Source organism: Ammodytes marinus (genome assembly GCF_949987685.1).
Source record: "Ammodytes marinus genome assembly, chromosome: 1".
In the NCBI taxonomy this organism is placed as follows: Eukaryota; Metazoa; Chordata; class Actinopteri; order Uranoscopiformes; family Ammodytidae; genus Ammodytes; species Ammodytes marinus.
The window spans coordinates 23302979-23330938 of NC_137230.1; the positions used below are offsets into that span (position 1 = coordinate 23302979).

Sequence of the window (27960 nt, forward strand, 5' to 3'; positions counted from 1 at the left end):
TATAATCATGCAGATAATTTCTGATAACATCCGTTACAAAATAAGTGCAGTGTCATGATCCCGCTTGGGTCCCTTGGCCTTGTGTGTGTTTTCCCTTTCACCCTTGTCTTTGTGCTGAGCTAATTGTAGGGGTGGAGCCAGGTGTGCTGGAGTCAATTACCAACATTCACAGCTATCATCAATCATCATCAACTGCTCTACATATACCCGGGCCTACCTTCCAGACACTGCCAGATTGTAGCTTCTGTTTTCATACAGTCAGTTCTCTCTCTTGCTCACCTGATTACAGCTCCGTTTTTTGCATTTTTTCCTGGTTAACCCCTGTTTCTCTGCCACAGTTCTCCCGGCCTGACTCCAGCCACCAGCTCCAGCCCGACTCCAGCCACCAGCTCCAGCCCTAGCTCTCCAGCACTACTCCTCGGACCCCTCCTGCCTGCCTGCTCTAGCCTGCTTCCACTCAGCCCCCTGGACTTGCCCCGTTGCTCTCTCCCTGGACCCCCATGCCAGCCAGTTCCCTCCCCGGATCACGGTCCTAACACCCTGCTGGTTTCTTCTGAAATAAATCATCTTTTACTTACACTGTCTCCGCGCCTGTGTCCTCCAGACCCAACCGTTACATGCAGTACATAACTGATGATGACGTAGGCTGATTGAAAAGCAAAGAATATGCTTTTAAAAAAATAGGATAAAAGGAAACGGAAAAAGATAACATGTCAAACTGACCTGTGGTGGCAGATATTGAATATTGGAATGCTTATTAATGTAATAGGAAACATTGTATTTATCTTGTATTACTCCTGTATGTCTAAAGGTGAGAACACACCAAACGCTTTGGGTGCGGTGGCGGCGTTGAAAAATCCTATTTTTGCATAGGGAACCATTGGTTTAGGCGCGATGATCCGTTGGCCGCGGCAAAGCGGCGCTTTGGGCGCGGCAGCCGCGTTACCAAAGCGTCAACGCACCACCAAAGCGTCAACGCACCATCGCCCGAGATGAAAACATTTAACTTTCAACGCTCCAGCGCGTGACGTTTAGCCGCGTTGGCCAATCAGCGGTGAGCTTAACCCGACGTCACAGACATCGGCACGGTGGGAGGACCGGAGGCGGAGGACAACACAGAGGCAAACACCGAGGAGGAAATGTATTTACGGCTGGCTGCCTGGTGCTGTATGAAGCCGCTCAGGGTTACAAGACGTGGGGAAAGTGAACCAGGAGAATGGGCTTCCTGGTTAATTCAGTGAATATAGCGGCTGTGCATTAGCCGATAAACCAAGTTAGCGCCGGTCGGATAGCATTAGTTAACTCACCCGGTTGTGTGCGGCCACCACCTCCATATAATGAACCCAAACATAACGGCTAAGTCCGGGGAACTTTCACAACGAGTACAGCGAAGCACCAGTGTTTATATCTACGCCAGCCACGGTCCCCTGTCACAGCCAGGTAGGGTAATGTAGGCTAGTTGCCTTTATTTTCTACTGCCCTGCACACAATGCTGCTGTAAATGTGTTTGGTATGGTGCTGCCTTGCTGTTTGTGTTCATTTCCGAGTGGCGTGAATCTGTTTTAAGGCTATTTGTTCCGTTCAGTTGCTGTTTATTTGTCTTTTGGCACAATTGTTGGCCATGTTGTTGTTGTTTTTGTGCGGACACGATCGCTGTTATGTCGGGTCGGGTCTGATCGCAGCCATGGTTGATTAGGGGAATAAATATATCGGGGGGGAGACTAGCTGCGAAGCGTTGGACGCGTTGAACCACTTTTTGACACAAAATGACCACGCGCCAGATCAGGTGCGGTGGGCGCGTTGGCCACCGCAACCAACGCGTTTGGTGTGTTCGCACCTTTAGGTTAAATTCCTCAAATGTGTATTAAGAGTACTCAGACTGTACCTCCCCAACCCCCCCACGGCACCCCTCCCTTGGATATCCCCCCCCTGCAACAGTAAACAGTCTGTCACTGAGCCCTCCCCCACCCCCTCCCCTCACCTGACTGCCAATTGAAACACACAACACTATTCTTGATGCTGATCTGACTTGTATTTAAGATGTGACTTGCCATTTGATCGGGACCATTCTGCTCAGAAAGTCATCGCGGGGCTTGCTGGGTCGAATGGACCTCCATGTTCTTACTGGATAGAACATGAAGCCTCTGTTGTTTGATTGAATACTCCTTGCTTGATTATTAAAAACACTTTGTTTGATTATTACAGTCTTAAGATCTCACTTTTCTCACTACAGACCTCATCGACTTTATAAAAGCCCATCCATGAAAGCTGAGTGTCATAACTGTGCTTAGGCTTACTGAACGGCAACCGGAAAATATACCCTGAGAAGTGTCTGCGTGTTTAGTTCACAGACGGAAAAAGGTGATGACTTCACGTAATGTCTGAGTCTCCTGGGCCTACAATTTTTTCTTGTGCTTTCTTTACTTTTGAAAGCACAAATAATGGCCGCTAACATTTGAAACTGCAACGTTGTCTTCCCTTCACAGTGTGGCCAATTAACGATATCAGGAAAACTGAGATTCTCCGTCAAGAGAGCTGCAACTGTGTGTGTCTGTCTGTGTTGGTGTGAGTAGAGAGAGAGAGAGAGAGAGAGAGAGAGAGAGAGAGAGAGAGAGAGAGAGAGAGAGAGAGAGAGAGAGAGAGAGAGAGAGAGAGAGAGAGAGATTGACGATTACAACCACGCTTGAAAAAAATAAACTGAAACCTCAGGTGTTTTATATCATTTGTCATCTGCAGTTGCAAGTAAAACATGCATTTATGCTGTGTATAATGTACAATATGCAAATTCTGAGTCAGTTTGGAGTTACTCTCTCTCTCTGATTGGAAGGGAAGCTGCTGTTAAGCAAAACTACATTTAGGGTTTAATCTACCTCAGAAAAGAACACATGACTCACAAAAAAAAGACTAAAGATCCAAAGATGAAAAATGTATATAACAGCTTAAACAGTCGGGCGTTCATGGTAGTAGTATACTATACTATGGATGCAACCAACACTTTACAACATTTATTTGCAAAAAATCTGAAAATAGTGAAAAAAATTGTTTTGGTCAGACCAACAGACCATAACTTGCAGGTATCAAATTTACATTTGATACCATAAACTGTCATAAACTGTTACTGACATAAACAGAAGAAAAGCATCAAATCCCAACATTTGCTGAACCAGAGAAAATGTGGCATTTTTCACTTGTCAAACTGAAAGGGCCAATGCTCTCATAAAAAAAATACAAGTTGTTCCTCTTGCTGTAATGTAACTTATATAATGGACTGTATGTACTTATATCCATTGGTAATTATGTTGTTCTAGTGAGCCTTGTGTGTGGGCAGCTGCCTGTATGTCCAACTGATTAACTGAGCGACCAAAACAGAAGAAAAAAATGCTGCGAGAGAGTAAGAGCGCAATGCCTCAGATGCACGCACATAGCCTGCCAGTTTGGCTCTGGCGGACAGTGACCTTGTTTGCATGATTAGTAGAACCACTGGGGCGTGATAGGCCCTGTAACAATATTCTCCCTCTTTCTGTTTCCTTCCTGTCATCTCTTGCTTGTCAATCTAATTCTCCATCACTCCCCCGTTTCCTCCTTTTGGCTTTATGTTTGGAAGCTATTCATGTCCCATTTTATGTACATACATATAAAATAATGTAGTTTTTAAAAATATTGTATGTGTTTCCATTGTGATGTGAAGCATAGAGTTTTGAAAAAAAAAATCAATATTTTGGGCATCATGACAGAAAAATGTATTCCGAAAGGCAAAGCCTTCATTGTTATAACTTGTCTTTTTCTATGGGGTGGAATACATTCTGTCGATGAAAATGATGCAGACCAAGAGACATATTAGCAAGACGGTGAAATAATGGTTCTTTGGCGGAAAAACTTGGGAAATAGTACTAAGTGCCGGACAAAAGTGAAGCCACTCTCTCTGTTTATAAGAATAAGCGGATGATGATGAGTATATACGAATGAAAGAAAAAACATGAAAAATGGAGGAAGTTATCAGACAAGAGTCAGCAAGAACAGTCCACAGACAAGTACAACTGGTGCAAACACCATATCCTATTATGAAATATTAATATCCTGGTGTGAATTGTCTCTTCCAGGACGCCTAACTGCAAGTTACTTAAATATAAAAAAACAAATATAAAATGTCTGACTAACATGTTAGGGTAGCGACTGGCAGAAACTCCATTCTGCATTTCCAGTCAGCTGTGCAAACAAGGGCAGAGCCAACAACACACAAGTTAATGAAGTGGGAAAAGGGTTAAAGCCACTGCTTGCTGACACACAGGAGAGGGAGGGATCGAGCTGCGAACTGACTCCTCTGTCTCTGCACTCCACCATTTGATTGTTAACATGAAACGTTTCTTATTATCACATATTAAATCAAATTCAGTCTGATAATATAACAAATGTCTAAGGATATCCTCATTATAGTTTTGATCAACTTATAATTTGCAACCTTTGTCTCAAATTATCATGACTTCACTACAAATATGTCTTCTCACTCCACAGTGGGTATAATACGCAACAATATATTTTAATATCTGAGGGTTAATAATTTGATTTGAAGACAGTTTCTTTTAAATTCTGTTAGAGTGAAAACCTATTTGATTAAATAGAACATTTCCTTGTCAGTCTTTGTATATTAACATTTTGATGTTCAGAAAAGCGCACAGACATCCCGGAATTGAAATGGAACAGTTCTGACCCTGAGGTAATGATTTGAGATGGGTTGACATAGACAGAGTCAGGTGGAGACATTTGAATGACAGGGGCAAAATGGTGCTTGACGGCCAACCAGTTAGGGAGTGGTTTCAACTGTCATCTCTGTCAACGTGGGAAAAAGAGTGGGATGGGGGTAAAACCGTGTGTGTGCGAGCGAGTGTGTGTGTATGTATAAACGACAGGGGATACAGAGGGTGTGTTTGGGTGTGTAAGAGAGCGAGACAGATAAAGAGAGTAAGAGAACTACTTTCAAATGCATTTACAGTTTTTTTCTATCGCTAAACCACAATGGGCACAACTGGAGCGACATGTGCAAAACTCTAACAACACTATGCGCAGCAGCAGTTCATGTGAACCAAACTCTATTTCGTTTTTCGTTGCTTAAACACAATTTTCAAAACTATACACACTTATCTCATGGCTTAACCCATTGATCTAGGATGCATGTCCTTAATGCCTGAGTGTTTTCTGAAAAAATAGTATGAATTGTAAAGTCTACCAAAACCTTAATATCTAAGCCTGTGTAGCACATAGAAACATGAAATAAAATACATTTAAAAGTTAAGGTTCACAGGTTTTATTTAAACATGCTCCCTTAGCGCTTACAAACCAACACACATTAGATGGGGAAGAAAAAAAAGAATAAATAATGTAAAATATTTAAAAATAAAGTGCTAAATGAGGTTATAATCCTGCTTCCTTTTAGCATGGATAGTAGTGACAGTGTGCAGTGGAGGGATAAAGATAGACAGATATAGGAAGGAGAAGATAGCTTTATTTTATTATTTAGTTCAGTTATCACTGGCACCATAAATCCGACTTTCCAGTACAACTGGAACGCAGACTGACTCCTGCTGTCGGGAGCCGATCAGCTGGTCCAAACGGCTGTATACCATGGAGATGAAAACGAAACTGAAACTTAACTATCGCCTGGCTGGGCTGAATTTGAGTTAATCTATCGCCGACACAGCTGGCGTATTTTTATTATTATTATTTATTTATACATTTTTTGATTGGCGTGATTTTCGGCAAACCACAAATTTTTTGGGTGGTCACGTGGTCTTAAAAAATCAACAAAACCCACCTCATGTGTATTTGAACCAATGACGGCCATGAAAATTAGATAAAGTAACAATGCTGCGCGACGCAGCATCAGGCAGGAGATACAATGTGGCATCGCGCATCAGCCGTCATCAATGGGTTAACACAACCTGCACAACAGTGTGGATTTCCAGCACTTTGTTCAAATGCTAACAAACAGCTGTTACAACAGTAAACCACACATTCAAAACAGAATGGATTTCAGCCCTGTGCATTTCAAACACGGCGGATTGCAATTTAAACTGAAACACTTTGAAGGTGTCTTGTTTTAGACTTGTTAGTGAACATACAGTAGGAGAGAGTGGCCTAAGTTGTGTCGGTGGGGAAGTTGTGCCACCCCTTGTTTCTAGAAAACCATAGAAGAAATTGGAAATGTGACCACATATTTAAGAAGAGCCATCCATTAGACTCATCCTGTAAAGAAGGGAGAAACATGGAATAAGATATAAGCACATTTAAGCTAAAAAAACTGTTTTTTGCCTTTCAAAGTAAAATTTCCATGATCAAGGTTTTTTGATTATTGTGTCTGAACAATTATAGACACGTTTGAAAACATTTGACACATGCTTATTATCCAAAATTCTGGGGTTGGGGTGATTGGTGCCAGAGGGCCTGGGGTGAGTTATAAGTAAGTAAGTAAGTAGGTAAAATGTGTTTATAAAAGCACATATATAACAGTTTGCACTGTCCAAAGTGCTTTACATAGTGCATTCAGTAGGTAAAAAATGAAGGTAAAATAACAATAACCAAAATAAAAGACATAAAGCCCAGACATCCACATATAAACAAAGATAGTAGTGCAGAGGTAAGATAGTTAATGGGGTGGAAAAACCAGGGTGTAAAGATCGGTTTTGAGCCTTGATTTAAATGCAGAAATGGAGGGGGAATCGCATATGCCAGGTGGCAGTTGGTTCTACAAGGGCGGGGCAGCTAGTGCAAAGTAAATTCTGAGAGTTGTGCCATTGGCACATACGCTCAGCTCAGAAGAGACTGACATCTCCATTCCACTTAACGACACCACTGATGAGAGTTCAGATGGCCAGAAAGATGATAATGGTGACTTTGTCATTGTGAGCTTTGCAGGTAAAACCATTAGATCTGCTAGGCCTTGTTTAAGAAAATTGTCCTTCAATCTTTGTAAAATATTTACTTTAAATAAACCTTAAATAAGTGATTGTATAATGGATTTGTCTTGCATTACAGTTTACGAGATATATATCGATGGCACAATTTACCCCATGGTATTCTCTCCAACGGCACAACTTACACCACACCGGGGGCAAGTTGTGCCACAAGACAACTTTTTTTCCGAAAGCTATATTTCTTCAACAGATTATTCCAGATCCAAAGTTTTTATTGCCATGGATGCACAACACCATGAAATATATGTACATATTTGAGTTGGAGACTTTATGGTCAAGGCCTCACTTTAAAGTCACTTTGAGTAAAAAGTGGCACAACTTAGGCCACTCTCCCCTATATAGGGAAAGCACAAAAACACTTTTTTTGGGAAATGGACCAAGGAGGCCAGGTTGGTGGAGGGAGAAGAGTGGCAGTGAGTGTGTGGGTGTGTGGAGGAAGACCTAGAAGATATAGAGCTGTAATTTCTGATGAAATACAGTAAGGGCTACACTGATAGACCTGGTTTTGAATCATGGTCTCAGAGAGGCAGGTTGAATTTGGAAATTTTATCAAAATATAAAATAAAAATATGTATTTATTGAAGCAAATTTCTGATTTTCATTTATTCTTGTTTGCCTAAAAAAATGGTATGTTATAAAATAAACTTTCATGTGAAATAATTTAACTTCTCAAAAAATAAACTGTATGACATAATTTGTGTAAAGTAACTCAAATTATTCAAACTGTAAAGATTGGAAGTTTGTAATTTCTGTATTGGGGTTTGATGCTAGTGTTTATACGCTGAGTGTGTTCTGAATGAAAGTGTGAGTTATCTCAAAGAGGATTGTTCATAATATTTGCTGCACTGAGCCTGTTTTGTAGGTGAAGTGAACTGATCAGCTCCAGTGACTGTTGGTAGTGCAGACTGTAGTTAGAGCTTTGCACATTGAGCTCCAGTTGTGCCCACTGTAGGGTAGCGTTCGAAAAAAAAGGTTGTACTGTGTGTAGTGTCAAACAATCATCTTACACACAACTAGCAAATCTATGGTTATGATGCAGCAGGAGATGCTAGTCACGAAGTGGGCTGACAGGGTAAGAAGGACACAACAAGGTGTCAGGGTTTGAAGTATAAGGCCAACAGGGCTAATGAACACGGCTGAATGTGTCATTAACTTGATGATACTTGAGGTAGGACCGAGTGTTCAATGTAATATGTGTAGGGGTGGAACTCTGTACAAGCCCATTGGGCTTCGTTCCCTCCTTGCACAATTAATTGTTAATGTGTGCTAAATAAATAAACTAAACTAAACTAAACTATATATTAACATTAAAATAGAGAAAGGACACTTGAAACCTGTATCTGGTGACCTGGCACTTCGTAGTGAAACCTGTCAGGCACCAAAATATATCAATAAGAACACAGACTCCAATTATCAAAATGACTGTCAAAAGAATGCTTGGAGTTTGCAAAAAAAAACCAGCATTTCATAGTTTATGACTGAAAAAGAAAAGTCTGATTAAATGATAAATCAAACTTTGAGATTCATGGCAGTGAGAGAAGGTTGTCTGTAGGGAGACGAAAAAGCAGGGCATCATACTGTAGTGTCTCAAACTGACTCTGGAGTTGGACAGCTGCACCCAGTGGAGTACACCCTGACCAAAGAGAAGTACTCCGCTCTTCAAAAACACGCTTTAACCTTTGGTTTTACATCTTTGTGCAGCAGTATTCATACTTCAGAAGGGTAATGACCCCAAACCAACAAGAACTACTTGAAGACCAAAGACACCCAAGGAGTCCTGACTGTCATGGACTCCCCTCCGCCGTCACTTGACCTCAACCACACCGAACATTCTCTAAAGCGAGAGACGAACAAACCAAATACTAACATATTCTGATATTCGTGTACATTTTCTTTTTCCTTCAAAATGTCAACGTTTTACTTGTGATGGATAAATAAGTATTACATGCTAAACTGAATTATCTTGACTAATGATACCACTGTTTGGCTAATAATAAGTATAACAAGAAATACACCTTTAAACATAAACACACACACAGAGGCATGGGCAGCCCCGTGTCCAGACAGCCAGTCGTGCGCCAAATGTTTAATGAACATCTTATGAGCATCTTTATAACACACCTTTAACAGGTCTCTCTTTACGTCTAAATTTTTTTTTCTCAATATGGTTGTCTTTCATATCCCAATGTGATATTTATTTATTATTCTGGTAATTGCATTTTCAAAATAGTTCTAGTTTTACTAGAACTTAACTTCGTCGAGTGGAGGATAATCAATATATTGCGCACAAACATATACATCTGCATTGGTTGTTGCTTTTGTCATTTCCAGTTTCATTTTATGTATTGCCGCTCGATCAAAATGTTGCTCGATGTGTATTCTCACAATTTTGTTCTATGGTGTTTGATGTGACACATTATCTCCACCTTCTGGTATGGCATGATTACGTCAGTCTTTCGCTTTTATCCTGTTTTATTGTAACTAGTGCAGTGCACGTAGGAAGCAGGTATTAGCTTATGCAAGCTTAAATGTTATCTGTTTATGAAAGTTGGACACAGAAACAGATGTAGCCTACACATAGGCAGCGTCACACAGTCATTGAAATGGCTGTCACATCGCTCGTCAGTGTCACGGCCAAGCTCAGGCTTTGCGTTTAGCTTTTATTTTCTTACGGACAAAAACATTTTGTGGAAGCAATCTTGTTTACCTTCAACTGTAGCAGACCTATTGAAGACCGTGCAAATTTAAATGGAAAACGCTATTGACACGATAACTGAAATGAGCACTGTCGTGGTAGTGTTTAACTATACATTAACTGTAAGTGCTATCTTAAACACTAAAGCGGACAGGTTTGAGGTGTTGGTGATGTCTGTGGAAAGGTTTAAGAACGTTTTGTATGGGAAGTTATCCGGGCAGTCACTGTTGAGGGTGAACATGGAATGAAATAAGTTTTGGTCGAAGCAGCCGATCAAATCAGAAGGAGTCGGGGATTCCTTCATGCCTGTCCTCACTGTGGCCTTCAGTAAGCGCAAGCCAGCATGATAGAAATATGATGACTTCTACATATTTGATCCAAAAAACTTCTAAATCTCAAGGGTGCAAACCCTCGTGCTGTGTGCAAGCCACATCCGGAAGCTCAGGCCGACCTGACAAACAGCCAGAGAGATCTGCGAAAGAGATATGCGACAGATGGACTTAAAGAATCTACATAGTCTGCGACGGTTCAGACTTGTGATTAAAATCATCGACCTTCAGGGGGCATACCTAATTATTCATGCATTATTTAGGCCTCTAATCATTAAAACATGCAGTGGAAGAAATGTGCTTAATGTTGCACTAGTTTGCAATAAAAATAAAAACAAGATGAGTGTTAAAAATTCAGATGAGATGATAACCTGTGCAGTGTGAAAGAAATTTCCATTGCTACTGTAATGCTGTAATTAATTAATTTTCCATTATGCATCAGTGATGTCTGTTGGAGATACTTTAATATAAACATGACTATGATTTTGACATTGTGCTCTCTCAATTTCTGAACAGTGTGTTGTGTGAATGATTTCGCCCTGGTTTTAAAATAAAATGAAATACAAATTTACACCAAACAGCTCTATGTTTCTGTTGCATATAAAGATAAGTAAATGATGAAATATGCTGCAAAATATCTTGAACACACTTGCTGGGTTTTTCTTGACTTATATTGCCTGACTGTGACTTATTCATATTAAACTGTGCAAAGCTTCCTTGGTATTTTAGCACAGGAAATCCTGGGGAGTAACATGGTTAACAAATGGAGAAACAAATACTAGAGGAGGTAGCCAGCTGGGCCGAACAGATATTGCACTAGATAGATATGGGGGGAATGAAGAGAGATTAGGTGGTTAAAGACATTGACTGTGTTAGGTAAGTAAACCATAGCAGCAGGATGCCGTGGGTTATTCAGCCTAAGAAGAGCTTTGCGGCGCTCCTTGTGTTTCCGATTAGAACTGTAATGGATTTATATTAAACTGTGTTTTCATTAGAAGCAAAAAAACAAAACAAAAAACAGGACCACAACAAAAGTACCACATTTCACACAGCGGTAGCCTAAACCTCATTTACGCTTCGTAAAGCCTCTATTACTGACCATGATTTCCTTCTTTCTTTACATCTTCAACAGTTTTTTTCCCCAGCTTTCCCGTAGTTCAGTATTACTTAAACCTCACTTTTGTTTAAACTCCATATTGAACATGTGTATACACACACACACAGACAGACAGACACATGTGCAAAAACCTATAATCTGAAAATTTGCCTAAGCAATTATGAAATAAAACCTTTATTCTATAGACAGAACATTATCGGGCTCAAGCAGTCCTGGCAAATGGGCATAAAAATGCTATAAAAAATATAACCATGACTCTTTAAAAAGGTGATGAAACGTTGATACAAACACATTTAGTTTAAAACGTGTTAGAAGTCACAGCTTGTACATTGTGAATACAATTTAGGAATAAATTATTCCAGACTTTCAAATCCTAGTTTTAAATACCAAATATTTACTTTTAAAATCAAACCTAGTGTTATTTTCTTTTACATACAATGTGTATGTGGACAATGTCTATCTGAAAACAAGACATATTGCAAAATAAAAATAAGAGATGAGATAGTAGTGATCAGTGAAAATTGGATCCTTAAAGTAATATCGATGCACATTTCAATGAAAAAACCTTTCCCCTGTTGAATATAAACATCTTTAGTTAAATGCTTTGGTACCCAATACTATGACTGCAGCCTATTAGTAACACAAAATACATGGAGCATTTTCAGATCACCTAGGCATAATAATCACTTTGCTCTCTAGAGCATTTGAGAGTGACTTAGTAGCAATTGAATATGGGTGATTTTAATCTACAGTCTAAAAAGCAATGCAACTGCATATTTACTCTGCAAAAATTACTATCTCGATGAACAAGATTAAAATAAACCACTTATCAATATGCACTTTGCTGGAATCGAAACTAGGACCTGACCAGCATACACTCCTAATATCGCAGCCACAGTTTTTCTTTGTGGAATATAAAAAAGTTGTTCCTCTTTTATGTGTGATGGATGCTATAGTATGCAAGACATTTCTCTCACTCACTCTTATTTAATAATTCATCATGAGAAGCTGTCACCAGGCATACCCATTGTTATTTAAACTATGCATATGAACACTTGTACATGCAGAACTATAGTTCATACTTATCAATGAGGAAGAAAATAAAATGACTATGGATAGAGTGAAAGAAAAACCTAAAATGAGGCTTCAAAGGAAGGTATTCTCTTAATGAGTTAAGGCAGAATGGACAATCCACCTTGGCAGAACCAGTAATTGTTGATGACAAGTAAGAGGAGTAACGGTAAAAAGGAAAAAGCCATTATCCAATTAAGATGCTTTTAGAGAACATTCTCCATTGCTGCCTGGTAAGGGAGGGGTAGAGTGAATTTGCATTGTTGTAGCATACTGTAAAAAGGTATGTTATATTTTAACATTCCTTAATATTAAGTAAGGGCATCTGTTTTGCAGTTAATGTATTGGTTGCATGGGAAAAACAGCACTTATGCAACCCAACATACAGAGGCATGACGAAGATACAATATACCTAGAGATCCAGCTCAAGTAGTTTCAGATTTGCATTTCCAGGCCAACCTACAGCATGCCAACTATTGCACAGATAAGAAACAAAAGAAACAGTAGACCTGCAGACGCAGATGTGGCGATGCGTGCCACCCACACACACATAAGGCAAATCATTTAAGCAATTTGATAACCCGTGACCCAGCAGGTAAAACGTTTTACTGCTGCTCCTGCTGTGTGTGTGTGTGTGGCTGTATTCTTGGTGCTTTTCTTAGCATTTTTCTAAAATTATGTTTCTGACACCAAAGTGAAGCAATTAGAAAATGGCTAAGGATGTTTATTTAGCTTTGTCTTCTGTGTTGAATATTGAATCACAAAGGTTTTGTTGAAATGAATTTGCTTATTGGCTAACTTCTAAATTGTTACCTCTGGTCAAGTGATATATTTAATTTCCTAATTGAAAACTTGAGATACTTGTCTGATGGGGAAGTGACTTTAGAAAAGGGGATACATTATGATTACATTTTCTAATTTAGCGGTATACAGCCACAATGTGAATTGTAGATCCATTTGAGTATTTCATATTTACTGTTGCTTTACAAAGTATACTGCCTAAAAGCAAGGCACATTTTAGAGGCAATGCAATTGCAGACAAAGTTAATGGAAATACTTTGGACACATACACATCTATCTACAGGATTTAAACATGATTTAACTTTAAAAGGCTTAAATAACAATTTGAAAATTCTTATTTTAATAAAATAATTTTCTACTGATTGCCTGTTGCTTTACATGCTGTACAATCAGCGCTTTAAATATTTCTGTTCATATCTATTGGATATCTGCATCAAAATGTTTTAGTTTTATGAGTTTACCATCAAATTGAATAAGGGGAACAACATTTAAAGTTAAGTATAGTACAGAGTATTTTCATTTACAATAAATCCCTATGTATTTTTCACAACATGAGAACAGATATATTTGCAGCATATAATCAATGGTTTCAACACAGCTCAAAACACAGCTGGCAGCATTGCTAGTGTACCGTTTCCCTGTTTGGTGGCCAAGTAGAAATGACACCAACCTCACCCCACTGTCTTCTATCTGACAAAACAGCCCAACAAGAGTGCTTGCCAGGCAGAAAACACCATTTCATAATAACACTTTAATTAAACAGCAAGACTTCTTCATAAACTAACAATGGGATCTGAATTAGTGAATAATTGTGTGTAAATGCAGTGTCAAGGGTTTGTAAATGATAGATAATTAAGAGTGGCTCTTGCCTGCTAATCCAAAAATAATCAACAGATAAGTTACTTTTTCATGCTTGTCAGAGTAGAAACTCTTGTCTCGAGTACTGCCTAGAATAGTATAAGTGGAAACATAGGTCACCTTTGCAATCTGCTTCTGATTTTGAAAATTTTAACCGTTAAAGTAGTTTATTCGCCATATCTGACGGCTTGGGGGAAGAAGGTTACAGAGGAATACCGTTATGTGTATTACAATAATTCATGCACAACTACACCTCAGTAGAGGAGGTTGAGGAGGGAGGAGGCCGGGTGTTTATATGTGGGGTGGTTGGGTTCAGTAACTCAAGACACTGCTCTCACCTAACAAGCTGTCGGTGATACAGAGAGCTGTTATCAACTCGGGTTTTGTGTGACTTCCTGTTTGTTTCAGCCTCTGTGCTACCATACAGTACTATCTCTATGACAACCATGTTGGCCCTGGGTTTGGAGAGCTGGTGATCCAGTGAGCTTTGTTCTGACAGTGGTGGTGAAGGAGAGGCTATGATTGATAAGCAAAGCTGCCTACCTCAGGCTCTACTTGGCTCCGACAGGGACAAAACAGCAGTCTTCTGCGCCTGCCGCTGACATTTGTTATAAATCATTGGCAATTTCATCAGTCGGGAGTGAGAGAGAGAGAGAGAGAGAGAGAGAGAGAGAGAGAGAGAGAGAGAGAGAGAGAGAGAGAGAGAGAGAGAGAGAGAGAGAGAGAGAGAGAGATAGAGAGAGTGACAAACAAGAGAAATAGACAACCTGTCTCCATTGTTTTTTCTATTTGTTTTTGTTTTGAGCCCAATAGCCATGTCCCTTCCCCTCTCCTTTTAACGATATATAATTCTTGATTTTCTACACCTAACCGGAAACACGTATGGCCTACGTAGTGCAGAACCACATCACAAAGCACAAGGTTAGGACAGTTTTACTCAAACAAATTGTGCTGTAACTCACCTTGAAGGGTCAGGTGGTCACATACATTAAACAAAGACACGTTATTCCACTTACCCCTATAGTGATATCTAGACATGCAGACAGTTTCCATTGTATCTGGTTGAGTTATCTTGTTTCTGAGATTCCTGATGCTACAACAATACAATTAATATAAGGGGAATTTTGTGTGACTTGGCTGAACTGACCTTTAGAAATAAAGAGCAAAGAAGAAGTATATTGTTGTCATATGAACACTGGTTGATGGCACTGTAAGGCACATTGTCAGATGCATGTGTGTTAAAGTAGTTGATGCACTAAAATAACCTTTCACACAAGCTTTCGTGGCACAAATGTATACATTATTAGTGACAAGTAATGGTTGTCACTAAAGCTTTCCTAATGTAACTATTTTAAGCCTTCCTCTAAGGCTGGGTGCACCTTGTAAGACAAAAGCTATTTGGACTGATCAGCGCTTGGCAGACAAGTGCGATCACTCTCCCACCCACAGTGTTCACAGTAAATGTGAGCAGGTCAGATACAAGTCCTTGATCCTGATATTTTAAATATGCTTTGAATTCAAGTTCTTAGGGCTGTGTTCAACGACAGTTTCACAAGTGGAAAAGTTGGAACTATATCTACAAAGTACAATGTATAATCTTAGGGGTAAAGTGTTACAACACGTAACTTAGAGACCCCCTGGACTCTACCATTCTAGTAACAACTTAGTTCCACCACTCTTCCGAAAACACAATCCAGAATGGTATTGAGACAATTTTTCCTTTCAAATGTTATCTTTTCATCCCTTCACAAATGTGTTCAGAAGGAAAAATACAACTTCTTCTCAGGCTTTGGTCAGCACATTTTTATCAACTTAAAACCACCATATATTTTACTATACTTTTTAAAACTACAATCTATGTCAAGACCTTACAGCGTGTGACCCCAAATTCGAGCAAGATTGTATATAATGTGATCACCATGTTGGTGATAGCAATTCAGCATTTGAGGATCAGACATTGTATATGCAGAGCTATGCTTGTAGATGGAAGGGTGAGAGCTAAAATCTATGATACTGCTCCCTCTCCATTTGACAAGATAAAAAAACAGCGAGGGTGGAAGTTGTTGAAAGGATTTCGAAACACTACATATAATGACATTTTGAAGGGAAATACACCTCCACATATTTTATTTCATCTCCATACCTCTCTTTCACTCTGTCTCTGTAGCCAAGGTGTCTAACAACCATCTATTACATCTTAAATCAAGCTGTAACAGGGTTGAGTTGGTCTGTAGTCATTGTTTGTTGATATTTGTTTATCTCCGTTTGATTCTTAAAAGTGGATCATTTAAGCCTACGAAAGTGGATGTCAACTCTGTCAACCCTTCTTTCATCGGAGTCTGAATCCTCCACAGTCTTGGGAACTGGGAAAAAAACAAGAACTAAGGGCTTACACATACTAAAGAAAGGATGGCATAAGCAAGATTCAAACCAGTCCTCTACAGAGCCAGCGTGAACTGTCAATGTGTGAAGTTGAATTTGCACATGAAAAGCGCAGTGGTTTAACGTTAAGTGTTTCATTGTTTGATTCCACTATACTGCCAGGAGAAGATCAGAGACTCTTATCTTTCCCTGATCTATTTTTGTGCTCATCATTTTCCCTTCTCAAACACCTGAGACAGATAATTATCCATAATTTTTTTTTTTAAATGGTGCGTTTATCCCAAGCCCCAACCTCAGCGATTTTTACCGGCATCCAATAAGGAAGTGACCTACAACTGTAGTACCCAGAAAGTGCCACTGGGGGTGGCGCCAAGACGAGCAGTTTTTCTTTGACTCACTTGTTAGATAGGCCGTTTTCAAAGTCTTATTAAACCTATTTACAGCCTGGGCCACAAAACCATTTTAGTCTGTATGTTTAGGTCGTATCTCCATGACAACACTGAGGGGGGTGAATTTTTTTGGCCCACGCTAGTTTTTATTCTTTTGGAGGTTAAAATGTATTGGCGCGATCTCGAGTGACAGCTCTCCGCCTGTTGTCCCTCACTTTGCCTCGGAGGTATACGTCAGCTATCTCCCTCCCCCCGACGTGACGTCGATTCCCCTTTTCGGCAAGAGGAGTGAGGCGGAGTAAAAATCTCACAAGATGGCGACGCGCACAAACCAGGATTATTGGATGCCGTGTGAATAACTGAGGTCAGCCCGGATGCTACATCCATATTATTTACTATCTATGGTTTATCCATTTTGGTTCCAAAGCAAGATTTTAAATGTGACAGATCAGAGTGACGAGCAGGAAGAACAGTGATTATAGTCATTAGCTGGAAAACGTAAAACATATATATATATAATCCGTTGGTGCGAGCTATTACATATCATGTATAACAGTCCTATTTGAGGTTGAACCCTTTCCAAAGTTCTCTGTTCAAAGTTAAAGAACACCCACGGTTCATTTATCCCCAAGTGTCTTGGTGTGGCTATTTTTCACAGGCACCCATTGACTATCCTTTGCATGTTTCATGAAACGATAAGGGATCATCTTTTGGTTCTGCCCGTCTCTCTCTGTACAGAGGCTTGGCATAATCACTCACCTCCTTGATAAATCACGTCCCCTCTGCTGTAGCACAAACACCTTACATTGTCAGAGCTCAGGCTCAGCTGATGGATGATTTACAGGCTGCCAGCCTCTTCTCTCTAAAACCTTCCTTGGTGGATAAGTCTTGTTCATTAAGCCCCTCACACTTCTGAGCCCATTCAGGATGGCCAGTCGCACACTGTCTATGTAGTGAGAAGAGAACAATGAGGACACATTTTATCCAGGGGCTACTTCAAGGGGCAAAGAAAGGGGGTTTGCGGTATCTTCTCAAAGCTTTCCCACTGTAGTCTAGTCTATGTCGCAGAGCTGAGAAGCCAATGCTTAGTCCTAAGGACAAAAGTAAGCTTACTTTTGTCAGCCATAAGGCTTTCAGCTGCTGTGTTGCATTATTATTTTGACTTAAGGTATATGTGCTTTAGAATAACAAGATACTGTGTGAAAAGCCACATATGGGTGTTGTCTTTATTTGTGCTTTTGGGTTCTCCTGCAGCAGTTACATGCCCTCTATCTGGGTAACAGCAACAGATGGAGCACGCTGAACTATACTCAAAGTAAGAGTAATGACTAACACAGAACAGTGAAGCCAATACAGCATGCTCATCCCAACATCCCTGTTCAACCTGCTTGAAAATGTAATACTGGGGAAGCAGATCTGAAATGCTCTATTATTTTACCTTGCAAATGTTATGTATGCTATATCAAAACAAATATAAGTAATTGTGTTCGGCTTGAGATATTCATGCTGTATATAATCTGTATGTATACAGGTGTGAGCATCTGTGTGTGGCTGCCGGTGTGAATACACTCAGAACTATCTGTGAAAAACATTTAGACAGCCTCTTCCCTCTTTGTCAGACATTGTAATTACCATCCAAACTAGCCAGGCTAATTACCTCAACGTCAAAAATAAATAATCAGGTTTGTACACAAATCAAGACCAGCAACACACGCCTTGGCCTGAAACCCAAAACAATAATCAAGTCTTTTGTGCATGGTTATTATAATTGCCATTTAATCAAAACTTGCAGTAAGATTTAAAGCGATCAATTATTCTATCATTTAGTTTCCCTAAGATTATTTTATAAATCCCTAAATTACTCATTCTATTCTGTCAATCAATGTTTCTGTTGAATTTGTTAAAGATGCATACCCGCTGGGCTTTAATTTGATTCGATAATTAATATGGCTTGCTTACAAAATATGTTTTACTGTCCCCAACAATTTTTACTTCATTAGTAACACTAGATGGAAATTATATGTACAAATTATGAGGTTCTGTGCAGCTTGGAGCCACACATATTAACACAGCTTTGGAATCAAAATAATAATTTTATAGAGGAACCCGAAGCAAGTTTCCATCAGACTGAATAAAAATGGGAGATCATTTTGTAGTATTTGTTTTATCTCTTTGTTGATATGTTCCTGGCAACAAAGCATATTGAAAGCAACAGAACACATTTTTTAAAAAGAGACAAATTATGAAAACAGAAAAGCTTGCAAAGTCATACCACTTCAGGTTCTAGTTTGTTTTCTCTCAAATGCTTTGTAGCACGACTACAGCCAGCCTGTTTCTAGCAGAGGTTTACTTTCTTACTGTAACTGTTGAAGAGAAAATACAGCCAAATGTATAGCAAGACAACTTTGCAACCTCATGGTCATCCATCCTACAAGTATGTCAGCCTGTGGCACAGGAGGAGTAGATCAAATATGAAGGAAACAGCTTGAGAAATACAACATAGATTTTCGCATAGATCCACTTATGGAACGGACATAGCAATAGTTGCTGGGTTTATAAAAACTATGCCTGTTTACCTCTATTTTTTAACAAATTATATTGATTGTTGAAGAACAGTCAGTTGATGTCTCAAAAACAGAAATGCAGAAGATGGGAAAAAAAGAAATAGCCTGGCTCTACAGCACAGAGCAAACAATGGCAGGCTTTGGAATATAATCTTTTTGTACATGCCCTTTGTCAGTAGCAGCCATTTCCGTCCCTTTACTGCTCGGCCCTGTATCTGCTTTATTGTGATGCTAAACAGTGAGTTTTGACATTCAGGAGGAGCCTGCCAAAGGACAGGCCAGTGGATGCAGTAGAGAAGAGACGGCCTTAATGGCTTCTACTGGAATGGAAAGCATCTGCTAGTCTCCACAGGCTGGAGGACAGAGAAATGTCAAGTATGGTTATTATAGGGTAGACAGCAGCTCTCCAAATCTTCACCTGGATGAAAAACAGTCTCGGACAATGCACATACACCAGACCCAAGCAACACCTCCACAAATTAAAGCATCTACTGGGGCAGTGAAAGACGCATGCACGCACACACACCCTAAATACACAATCTGTGTGTTGCTAAGGTACAGAAAAAGAAAGATTTTGCTTCATTACTGTATGAACTTGGTGTACTGAGACCTTTAACACTTTGATGTTATAGTTTTCTCTTGCGGGTGAGGCTTAGTGCGACTTAAGATAAACCTACCATCTTCTGACTGGCAGGTCAAATCACTTGCGTGTGGAGTGTTCATACATGTGCAGGAAGCCCCAGAGTGACTTTATATTCCTAGGATAACTTGAGCTTATCTGCTAATTTGTACCCCTGAGGATGCTAGCCAAAGCTAGTGCCAGACTAATAAAAACTCTTTATCCCAGAGTCACATACTGTACATTGCCCTGTGAATCAAAGCTATGTGTAACCAGGGGTGTGTGTATGTACATGCTAAGGTGTATGCATGTAGCAGTTGAACGCGTGAATGGGTGAGTGTTATAATACCAGATCAACAAATCTCACTCTCTGAGGGGAATCTAGCACCAACCACATTCTGCTGCCTGGGGGCTGGCCCTCCTGTTCTATCGACATGGCAACTCCTGTTGCTTCCCTCAGTTCCTCTGGATCAGCGAGGGGACACATAGCAGGTGGAGTGGCAGCAGAACTGACAGCCAGAGAGAGAGAGAGCGCAAGCCAAAGAGAGAGAATAAGAGTAAGAGATGGGGCAGCCCAGTTTTCTTATAATCCAGCTAAAAGTGGATATCTGAGGAGCCTCATCGGCTAATGTGATTATTTTATCACTGCAGACAAAAGTGGTCCTGGGCTTTATTAAACAGAGAAGCCTTTTTTGTGTATTCCTATTTCTGTAGGAGAATGGTGAACTAGATTCGCGGATATGGGGCTGTTTAAAGAGGAAGGTGAGGAGAATTTTAAACCACACATGATCCCTTTTTATCACTCCCACCCAAATGATCTGCTTTGCCTCAGAGCCAAGCCAGCTTGGTGGCAACCATGGTAACACATGCAAACAGCTCTTTTTGCCAAAAGCCTACAATGGGACTACTTGCAAATGTTGGCCTGAAGCCCAAAACCAGACAGACATCCTTTCAACATTTGAAACAAATAAACTAATATCCTAAATGTGCAACAGGATCAAAGCAGAATTATAAGATGAATGAGGCACTTTTAGCATTCCTTCGCCAAAAGGTATTACTGCAGAGCCAGAACTCAACCACCCCTCCTTTGTAGAGGATAAAGATATACAGGGGAGATGGTACTCATTTACCACCCATAACAACAGAAGTTCATATAATCATCTCCCTTGCTCCTTCCTTCCTGACGGCTATGTGATATGGCTGCTGGCATTGGTAAATGTGGGAGGACCGGAATGTGTGTGGCTGGGTGATAAGGCTGCTGTAAAATTTAATTAGCACACAGCCATGGTGAAAATTACTTCATTTCTCACTGCATTATTAACTACCGTACTATGTAAGCAACTAGTCTAAATCCATGTACAAAACAGGTTGTTGAGAGAAAGGTAGGGACAAATAAATACACAGGGGAGGGGAAAGAAAATGTTGACACAGTAGACATTCTACTGACATGTCTATTCCGTGATAAATATTACATTTTTTAGTGCCTCTGCACATAAGGTGCGTATCAAGGGGCAGGCAGAAGACGAGACGAGTATGCATGTGAAAGGAAACGATGGGGAGGATCCGAGAAGCCGGCTGAATAGCAATGGTACATTAGCGGCTTCCCCTACTGTCTGGGGCCTGAGCTGGTGTGAATGGGCTGATTAGGGTCGTTGGCTCTACATGCTGAACACCACTTTATATTTCACGATCCGCAGCCTTTATTACAGCCCAGCTTTCTTATAATCCAGCTAAAAGTGGATATCTGAGGAGCCTGATCGGCTTAGGACTTGGCTAAAATGAGGGATGAACAGCAGAACCACATGGAGTCCAGAGTGAAGAGGTGTTCGTTATCATCTGTTTCATGGGACTGAGTGTGCACAGTGGAGCTTGGCTTCAGTGTGTGTGTGTGTGTGTGTGTGTGTGTGTGTGTGTGTGTGTCCACTCTACTCTCATCCATTACACTGATCTCTCTCTCCAATCAGTCAAGTATATGGCACAGCTTTTCACTTTCACATTTTGGGACTGTGCATGGGTAACAGAGATTACAATTTTATGAATAAGGGTATCCTTGCTGGAGGTGCAATACACAGCGCCCCTCTTTGCATAGGTTAACATAGTCATTATTAGTTTAGACACAACTCGATGTGACTGTGCATCAAAATCTCACACGTTTCATTGAAAACAGGCCCCAGTATCTCCGTGAGGCAGGATCTGATTACAGCACAGGTGGGAGCCATTAACAGTCCTCACCTCAAAGGCAAGGAAACAGCATTGTGTTCACATTTATAGACGTGCCACATGGAAACCATAATCTACAACCAAAGGCCATCAGAAAGAAGCATATTTCATAATAACTATCTGTATTACACATAGAGCACATTGTGTCTTTGCAAATAAATGGGATTAATTTATCTCGGGATTGACACAAGCTGCTGCCTCTGGTCACAAGGTAAGGATAGGTAGGAATTAATCATCAGAACGGTAAAGTAAATCTGGGACAACTGATAACTGTTCAAGGAGAAATGCTAAGTGGCTAATTGACCAGACATATTGTACTGGTCAGCTTCTATGCGCAACCTATTGTGACCGTAAACCTGCAGCAGGGAATTACAGTAAAAGAGACCATTGTTTCTCAGCAAAACTTGAATAGAGGTAGAAAAAAATTCAAACAACAAAAAGGTTTCCTTCATTGCTCTCTACATCCCTCAATTACTATTCCATGAGTCTCACTGCACAGGCTGGACATAATTACCCTAGCCACTTTGTTAAGGTGCCCTCTTGCTCCATCTGTTCATTGCCTGTGTGCATGGACTCAAACATGCCCGCGCCCTCACACCCAAGTGAAGCCCTACAGACAGACAGACAAAGGCAGGTCAAGGTACACTATGCCCATCTGGATATGCTTTTGTCTACACGAAGAGTTAAACATCTAAAGCACCAATCAAATGCGGCAATAAAAGAGACACTGTGCGACTCCAACTGGTCAGATGACAGTGTACATGAATACAGAGAGCAGTACACCTGTCCAAGTCTCAGACACGGCTAATGTCCCAACCCAGGACTGGCCTGTAACCTTCTACCTGCACATCATTAAAACACAGGGGTTTAAGTTGACAGTGTCTATGCATTTATGCATGGACATGTATGTGTAAAGTGGGAGCGTGCACACTCGGCATTCAGGAACAGAAGATCTTTGGCAACAATCTGTCACTATAATGAAAAACGCACGAGCCGTATGTGATGTCTGGATGATATATTATGACCAAATGCGGATAAATCAGCACCTTCCACAGTTATACTTCAGAAAGAACGACGTGTAGCATCAATTCAAATAGATCTTAGGGAGGAGAGCGTCTGTACTCCTCTTCTTCTTTTTTTTTTGTCTGGGGCTTACTGAAATGATTTAATAACACCTGCTTTTTCTGAAAGCAGCACGGCAAGGGAGGAGATAAAGCGGAGACAAAACAAAGTCAAAAAAGTAAAGAGTATAGACTTAAGAACTTTGGATGGGAAGCTTTCTCTCATAATTGACATTGATATGAGGAGACAGAGATGTGGAAGAGGGATGAAAACGCACACACACAATCTGCAGGAAACAGTAGCCTGCAGTGGAATTCACATATCACAGCCTATAAGAGGGCCAATCAAAAAGGCAAGCATCTTTCCGCCAGAGTATCTCAGCCTCAGGAAGCCACATTGGCTCTCACATGCTGCACAGCTCACATGTCAACATACAAAATTCACAGTGAAGCAAGGGAAACTACCTTCCTTTTTTTACAAGACTTTTTCCTTTACTTCTACTTCACACTCTTCGCAGTTTCATTGTAATGATTTTCTGCAGCCGTCCTCTGAAAAGACATCGTGGGTTGAGTCTCAAATTAAGCCTATTAGTCATCTCTGACTACCATTCCCACCAATCCCCATTTAAAGTCTGCGCTGAATAGCTGCAGGACCCACCATTATATACTGCAACATAAATTCAGCAAAAAGGGGTCATAAAGTTGACTCTGCTAATACGTAGCAGCACACAACATCGCCCAATAACGAGAGGCCTGCTTTTTAAGGTGAAACCCTTAATGCTTTCAATGGCATTAGACTAAAATAAGTCCTACATTTGGTAAAGGGGTTCACTGACTTTGTGAAATGACCTTTACATCATTTCAAGCTCCAGCTCAGAGCTTTATCGCACATGGTAATTGTTAGGTCAGGTTTCACTAAAGACATTTTGAAGTAATTGCTCCCAAAGAGAAGAGACACTCTACTTCTTCAAATATCCTGTTCCTCCCCACACTCTCTCCATAATGGTCTGACCTAGGACAAGTGCATTATGGTACGCACATACTGTACACTATTGATACACCTCTGGCTTGTGCTGTCTTTTGCTCTTGCTCTCTGTCGAATACAACCATAAAAAAACAAAAGTGTAGTTATGCAATTCTTCTGAACATGTACATGCACACCCCAGTCAGTGGTGAGTGCCACGAAGGGCCAGACAGAGCCCCGGCGAGATGTTTTCGGAGGGAAAAAGCAATGGATACTTTATAGATTCAATTTGCAGATTCAAGTCTCTTACACCTGTGTGGCTAAGCAACATCGATCCATCATTCTGTGGAATCCAATCCAATTTAGAGTGTCGAGGAGCCCCAGAGCCCCGAAAGCCTTATCCTAACCCAGGCCACAGCAACCACAAAGCCTGCTTACCTTCATCCTCTCAAGTCTTAAAGGTGTGTCCGTGTACTTCTGTGCACGTGTGTGTATGTGGGCTCGGGGGAGACTGCAGACCAAGCTAAACACCTCAACTGCTGGCTCACGTTAAATTGTTTAGAGCTTAAGTTAAGGGGTAGGTGAAGCTGAGGAAAATACAGGGAACTCAGGCCAAGGCCCTAACTCTATTAAAAAGAGGAGAAGCTAGACAGGAGAAGAGCAGGAAGGAAGAGATCTTTCCTATTTTCTGTTGCGTAGCAATCGTACTCATCATAACTATGACGTACTACACTATGGCCATAATAGAACTACTCTACAGTCCCATCACGGTCTTTAAATTGGGAGCACAATCTATCAGCTATATGATTTGTTTCTGCAGATAACAGAAGTATGATGCAATATCTACATAGCCCCGTGCATTTATTATTATTATTTTTTTAGATTGATCATTCATTCAGATATCTTCCTTTCACTACTAATTACAGTATTCTGGCGCAGATGTTTTGTTTTAATTCTCTTTGCTGCTCCACTGGACTGTAGCAACACCCTTGAGATCAATTATTAAAGGGTATTTAAAACTGTGGGAAATGAGGAGGTGGTAGGGTGGTGTAAAAGTGAAAGCAGCTGTTTAAGTGCTTGTGTGCCGCAGACTAAACGTCATCACCTCCCAACTAAACACAGAGCACCCTGTGGGGTTTCACTCACTCCAGCGACTAAACCCGGGGCAACTAAAACGAACCTGGACCCCTGTAGGTTGAGCAGGAGGGAAGGGAAATGGGAGAGAGAGAGAAGAAGGGGCGAGGCAGCTGAAGCAGAAGACTCCATACCAATAACAGGCAATTATGTTTGGGGAGGGCCATTGTCATTGGCCATGAGAGTATAGAAGAAGACAGTGGGGATATGGGGATGGTAGGGAAATGAGGAGGAGTGTTATTTAGAAGGCAGATGGCAGAGAGGGGGAAATTAAGATGAATGGGCACTGAGAGGGCTGAGTCTGTGCCGGGGCTGGGCAGAGAAAAAGTAATTAGCTGTGTTTGCTCTGGGAGGCTGGCAGTGAGTATGATGCCTGCAGTGACAGGCTAAAATCCTTGAGCTGTATTAGTCAACAAGACTATGTCCGGAGCTGCCAGCAGGGGGCAGCTGGGCCAACAACCTTTCCCAGGAATCTTTCTTTACCTGTACAACACACCATGTGGCGTTTTCATAACACGGGACACTGAACAGAGGCTGGCAGCTCCTTTTGACACTGCACTTTCCTTTTTACTCTAATCCCCTGTTAATAGAACATAGCTCTGGCTTGTTTTCTCATATACCTACCGACTTTCTCTTGCACACTCACACGTTCTTACTCTCTCCCTCTCTGGGTCACACAAACAAAAGTCCAATTTTTATTTTCTCCCACATTATTTCTTCGTTTTCACCCCTGACCAAATGGCACTATCTTTCCTCCTCACTCCATTTCTCTCAATTTCTTATTTTGCAGCCACCTCTATCTGTCTCTTTCCTCCCACCCTGTGTATCTCCCTCCCCCTCGTCCCCTTTCCAATCTAATTCCAGATAAGTCGTAGCAGGAAAAACAGAGCAGGGCCCTTTATCATTGCCATCAATGATGTGGGTGGATTGAGCGTGAATAATTTTATTCATGTGAGCCTGTACCCAACCCACTGGGATTCCAATTACACGTAATAAGAGGTAATAGGGTTACAGTGTAATTTTTTAAGTGCCTCGGTAATGATTGCAGAAAACCTTTGACAAAACTGACAAAGCGCTGGTATATTTTAGGAACAGCTAAAGACATATTTCCTTGTCCCAGCTATGAATAATATAGGACAATTTAATTTGGTATGATTAGTACGCATCCCATTTTCACTCCATACAAACAGTTAAGACGCGCGCACACACACACACACACACACACACACACACACACACACACACACACACACACACACACACACACACACACACACACACACACACACACACACACACACACACACACACACACACACACACACACACACACACACACACACACACACACACACACACACACACACACACACACACACACACACTATTTTTACAATTAAACATTAATATCAAGTTTCTAAATGATAATACCAAACACTTGCTCAAAGCTACAAGTGGCTTACATCCAATGTTTCCAAAGCATCAAATCTGTGTGTTTGATCTTGGTGCACATTCCTCACCGCTCCTCAAAAGCATACGCTGCATAGGCAAGTGGTAAGAAATTCGAGACAAAATAAATATTATTTGACCCTTGACACACATATTGTTGAGAATATACAATCTGTAGCTTCATGTGCTACAGAATCATGACAATATGAAAGATCCCAACTGCATTCAAAAGCACAGGCTTGAACTTGAAAAAGGCTGCAGTTACTGAACAATTGAGGAACCTTATCAAAGCGGGTCTGCCAGAACAGCCCACACACTGCTCAACCCAGCTTCCATCACAGTCTGCACATCGCACTGCCTCAGGTGTTGACACCGTCTGTCCGGCTCTCCAAACACAGAGTGACACTAAATCATTTTGAATCACAGCCTGGTTCATTTCATTCATTTGTCCCTCTGTACCTAGGCTGCCCTCTTGTGCTTTCCGCCCACTTGATCTGTCCTCGCATGTGCTTTGACGTAAGATTGTGAATGAACACCTTTAAAATTTGAGCAAAGGCCTTGCACACTTTCAGAAGGCACACGCACACAAAGACATGGTCACATTAAAGGCAAAGGGACGAGTGAAAAAAGGCCACACAGAAATAAAGCGGGACATATGAACAGTCAAAGAGAGAATTTGTGTGAATTTGCATGTTGTGTTCACAGAGCTGAACATGCTTCAGGCTTTAGCTTTGCAGGGTTTTAATACATATTGTTTTGCTTTACCATGATTAACAGGCTTGAGAACCTGGCGGAAGGAGCCGGGGCTGATCGTCTGTTGCTGGTTATCTGTAAGGAGGGTAGTGTACACATAATGCCAACACATACAGCACCAAGAGAGTGCAAAAAGATCATGAGGTGGCATTCACACACCCTAAACAACGGCTTGGAATTGAGGGTCGTTAACAAGAAATACATTTAAAAGGTCAGCAGTTAATTGCCCTTTAAGTCCGGTTATTTCAAAACTTGCACAGATCCCATCTTGAATACAAAACCTTTGTCGGGTCTGTTTGAACATTTTATTTCCTGGATTTTGATTTAATACTGTCAGAATAAAAAGTTTGTATCTGCAAGCTAAGTGCATATTAGCTAATGCTTTTGAGTTGTAAAGAAAAATGCAGACACTGCTATTTTTTTGAACAGTCTAATATTCCTTTTTCTTCACTTTCTGTAAAGATGAAGAAACATTTGACAAATGTTTCTTCATATTTGGATTTGGAATAGAATGTGCAATGTCCCCAATGCATTTGCGTGTTTGGAAATAAAAGCTATGATAAGGATTTTGATCTTGCCTCACTTT

At 40.7% G+C, this 27960-nt stretch overlaps 1 protein-coding gene across 1 annotated transcript in view; it reads right to left on the reverse strand.

The window, feature by feature from the left end:
• LOC307248627 (protein diaphanous homolog 3-like) overlaps positions 1–27960 on the reverse strand; it is a 175065-nt gene that overhangs the window by 22046 nt on the left and 125059 nt on the right. The window contains exon 28 of the mRNA XM_080025069.1: positions 27387–27449. Coding sequence (XP_079881195.1) covers positions 27387–27449 — 63 coding nt within the window. The remainder of the gene's footprint in view (positions 1–27386; positions 27450–27960) is intronic.